At 42.3% G+C, this 4276-nt stretch overlaps 1 protein-coding gene across 1 annotated transcript in view; it reads right to left on the bottom strand.

Annotated features, from left to right (window-relative positions):
- Positions 1-1896: 1896 nt before the first annotated feature.
- Positions 1897-4276, bottom strand: part of gk5 (glycerol kinase 5) — a 10440-nt gene continuing 8060 nt past the window's right edge. The window contains exons 15-17 of the mRNA XM_005720972.2: positions 4052-4111; positions 3624-3757; positions 1897-3031 (exon numbers count right to left, since the gene is read on the bottom strand). Of these exons, the coding sequence (XP_005721029.1) occupies positions 2859-3031; positions 3624-3757; positions 4052-4111 (367 nt within the window). The 3' untranslated portion in view covers positions 1897-2858. The remainder of the gene's footprint in view (positions 3032-3623; positions 3758-4051; positions 4112-4276) is intronic.

The following is a 4276-nucleotide window of genomic DNA, read 5'->3' as shown; positions in this document are numbered from 1 at the left end:
AATTAATTATTGACACATTTAATTAATTATTTAATGGTGTATTTAATTAATTCATTATGGCAGTCCTGGCGTTCCATATCAACCAGTCTCTGTGTCATTAAAAGGAAAATCCTCGCGCCCTGTGGGAGTCCGTGCTTTGCTAGAAGATGACTGAAAGGAGGTTAGATGCCTGTGCATAAGGGGAGAAGTGGGGCTCAAACAAAAATCCGAAAGCTTAACTTCCAGCCCCCCCTCCCCACACACACACACACACTCTGCTGAACACTCCCAGTGTGTCACAGGGAGGGAGAGAAAAAGGGAGTTATATAATGACCCTTGATGCAGGGTTCAGTTCACGTGGGGGGAGGGGGACTAGAGTAGTGGTCGCACTACATACAGTTCCTGCTGTCAGCTTGAATTTGTTACAAGGCAAAGGGTGCACCAGGATTTCAGGCACAACACACACACACACACACACACACACACACACACACACTTACTTTACTGATTAGCGTGAGAGCCACCAGCAGCACTGATTGATGCAAGTCCTCTGTCACACACACACACACATTCGATTGCAAGAAAAGCACAGTGGCAATTAAATTATAAGAATTGAGTGAGAAAGCTGAGCTCGAGTTACAGTAGAAGAAGCATTTGTAGTGCTGTGGTGTTATGCAGACCATGGATCCGCATGATGTACACAAAAACTCACGACTGCTCTTCCTCCTGGCAAACACACACATACACACACAATCCTCCCATTGTTTAGGAAATCCCCCTTGTGCTCACTCAATTAGCACCCCCTTCGCCATACCAGCACCATGAGCACACACACACACACTCCATTTGTTCTCTCAGTCACTCCATCCCCAAGCTGCCATAGCAACCCTCACAGCGAGGTTGCCCACATCAATGGGACTCAATCCCCAGACTCATCCGGCAGCCTGCATTTCTGATAACCCCCCCAATCTCAGGCATGAGGCAGCAGCATTTCCCCAGAGTCCTTGTGGAGGTAAACACTTTCGGGCAGCATCTGCTCACTCACTCACCGTGTGTCACAGACACCTGTGCAGCTTGAGTGCGCAAGGCACCCAAATCACCACGACCACAACAGCTGATAATTCAGGTTTTTAATAGAAGCCCCTCCCCAGCAACAAAAATGCTAGAGCTTCTCATCCAAATCTTTTTACAATTACACACATTGTATTCATCTGCTAGGCCCTAGCATGTTGGAATGACACGTGCCATTCAGAAACTGAATGAAGTACAAGTGATGTCACACACGTGAACTGGGGTTAACTTTAGGGTTAGGCACAGTATTACACTTTGCAAGAGAAGAGATCATCACACGGGGGAGCAGAACAAGTCAGGAAAGACATTCACAGTTTAGATCTAGTTAGTCATTTGGGCTTCATCATAATGCGATCAGAATTTTAAACTATGTCATCAGAGTTCATCAAGTCGAGATCAAGACTCGAGTCAAAACATTATCATATGACATCCCCATGGTTGTACTCCACACTAACAAAGAATAATCATGAGACATGGACTGGTTTGAACCCCTTATGACCTCACTCACAGCAACAAAATAACAGATCAAAGCATCAAACAGTACAAAATTAGACATTTTTGTGTTTATTACAGTTAAATCTAATACTTTTTCCAGCTCTTGTTGCCAATCGAGAGGTATATAATCGACTAATTGGAAGCACAGAATTAACATTAAACACTTAACTCCAGTCAAATTCCCACATACAGAAAAACAAACACATACAATTCGTTTTTTGTTCTAGTCATATTTAAATCTCTGAATACAGCCACTGAATATAATTTGTTGATCACACAGTAATTAATTTAAAAAAAAAGAAAAAAAAGGCATCATGTATGACTTTACGAGGTCAACATTTAAAATTGAGAGGCAGCTGCTACAAAAGTGAAACATTAAGCTGCACATATCGGATCTGGGCTTCCTTTTGTGCAGTCTGAGGTGTCATGAACAGAGGCTCATGTGTGAATCTGGGATGAACGCTTTTAACTCTATAGCTGCTGATGAACATTTGGCATGCGGTTGCTATGGCGACCTCATGATTTTTAAAAAGCTGTAAAAGGTGGTCGTCAGCACCCCCATGTGGGAAAATGTAAAAATCTTATTTCCGCTGCGGAAAAAAAAAAAAATACCGACTGAAATATGAAGCAGCACCAGTGACGTCCATCCTGGAATGAATGAAATGTGCTTGTAAACCAGCTGCTGTGTGCAAGAAGAGGAAATCAAGTCAGGGAACAGCAACTCCTGTTTGTGGAGAGCAATTCAAGGCTGTGGCTGGGGAATCCTTTGGCTTGGATCTGACCTGCACTGCTGTGTGAAGTTAGTACAAGCGTGCCTTCAACTGTATTAATCAGTGCTGCAGCATCATGTCAGTGCATTTGTCCTTTAGCTTTACATTAGAGGGGCACTTGGAGAGTGTATCCTATGACAAGATCAATGCCCTGCTGTGGTCCAGAATGGTTTCCTTCCTTAACTGTGCTACAACTCTTCAACAAGTTTCAAAAAACTAAGCTAGGTAGATTATGTGCAAACTTGCAGACAAACAAGTGGCAGTGAAAACAGATCTCGGGAAAAATAAAAAAATCTGCTGTCATGTTCCCTAGGACGACTAAGTAACTGTTGGCAACGATGTTTTCCTTACATAAGTAGCCCAGGATTTATTTTTTCCCGTTAAAATTTGACTCACAGCTAATGGTTGTTATTTTGTAAACAGTAATTTTTCTTTAAAAAAAAATTTAACAAAAATCATCGGTCTACTTTCAAATGTCATCAGATCTGACATCTCCATCCTTCATGGTCACCCCATGGACTCTCCGTGCGTGTGCTTCAAGTGTCAAGGCTTGTTGTACCAATTCATGGAGCGCCGCAGAGCTCTCTCCCAGCTCTGGAGGATGGGGACGTACTCCCCGTTTGGGCTGCCGGTGCACTCCTTGTCTGCACATCGGGGCAAAAACTCATCGTCTGCACTCTGCAGCTTTTTCAGCTCCTCACGCGTCCTCCAGAAACCTGCGTACAACACCGACACAAATATAAATGCAGAATCTAGCACCGCACAAGGTACGCTGTGGTGCAAAAAGAGCAATAAATGCTGGACAAATGATCTAATTATCTACATCACTGTGGACTGATCCACTTAAAAGCCTGGTTCCTCATGATTCATTTTATTTTTCAGTCGTCAGCACCACCTGCTTCTGGCCTGTTATGAAACAGCCGCAACAAATCAGCCATATTTTCTGGTTGATTTGATTAAATGCTGACTAATATATAACAATCTAATTACATAATGTGAATAATTAAATGGAAAACAGGTTATGTAACAAACAGCAAGGCTTTTTGCCTCTCCTGCCAGAGTCAGCAGGAATAAAAATAGGACTTTTGATCAAAACTTTTCAAATGGGCCTGTCAGGAGCTGTAATATTTTTAGAGAAAAACCACAGTGAAAGTAAGACCAGAGTGTCAGAGCATGATAGATCACTCCGTTTGTGCTCAACGTCATTTCTAAGACATCTTATCTTCACACGGCCGCGAATCAAATGCTCCTTCAAAACACTCGACTACAGTGCAAATATTTGTTCTGTTTAAATATTTATTTCCATACCGACTTCAAGTCCAGCGACAAAAGCAGCCCCGAGACATGACATCTCAATGTGCTGGGGTCTGGCTATCTTTTTACCAAACAAGTCTGAGGTCAGCTGCATGACGAAGTCATTGGAGGAAACACCACCGTCCACCCTGAGAGAGAAAGGATCCGAGCACTCAATTAGATTTTCCTTCACTTTACTGTAACAGTATCAGGGAAACATAAAGCCATAATGCAAAGTCAATAAAGAAATGAACTGCATGAGTGGAGGCAGAGAACACAAGAGTCTATTCTGTTACGCCCAGTTTGTTGGCTAAAAGACAAACACTAAAATAAAATATCAAACGGGTGTCTGGTCTCTGTATGAGTTAAATGCCAACACACAGAGTTTTTATTGCATGTACAGTTACTACCTTCAGACTGACGAGTTAAAAGAAGTACTGTACCTTATCTTTGTGATGGGAATACGGGTTTCTCTTAACATTGTCTCATACAGCTGCTTATTTCTGGAACAGAATGTAAATAAGCATGAATGAGAATAAACAGTAAAGCAATAAGGAAACTAGAGTGCTGTGCAATAGTCTTGAGCCACCCTCATTTCACTATGTTGGACTCGAAAACTAGGAAATTGGTGCAATCATACATGAGAATACAGCTCTTAAGGCAAAAGA

Source organism: Pundamilia nyererei, unplaced genomic scaffold, assembly GCF_000239375.1.
Source record: "Pundamilia nyererei isolate P.nyererei 1_Seehausen unplaced genomic scaffold, PunNye1.0 scaffold00004, whole genome shotgun sequence".
In the NCBI taxonomy this organism is placed as follows: domain Eukaryota; kingdom Metazoa; phylum Chordata; class Actinopteri; order Cichliformes; family Cichlidae; genus Pundamilia; species Pundamilia nyererei.
This window is presented reverse-complemented; position numbering and strand designations above follow the sequence as displayed.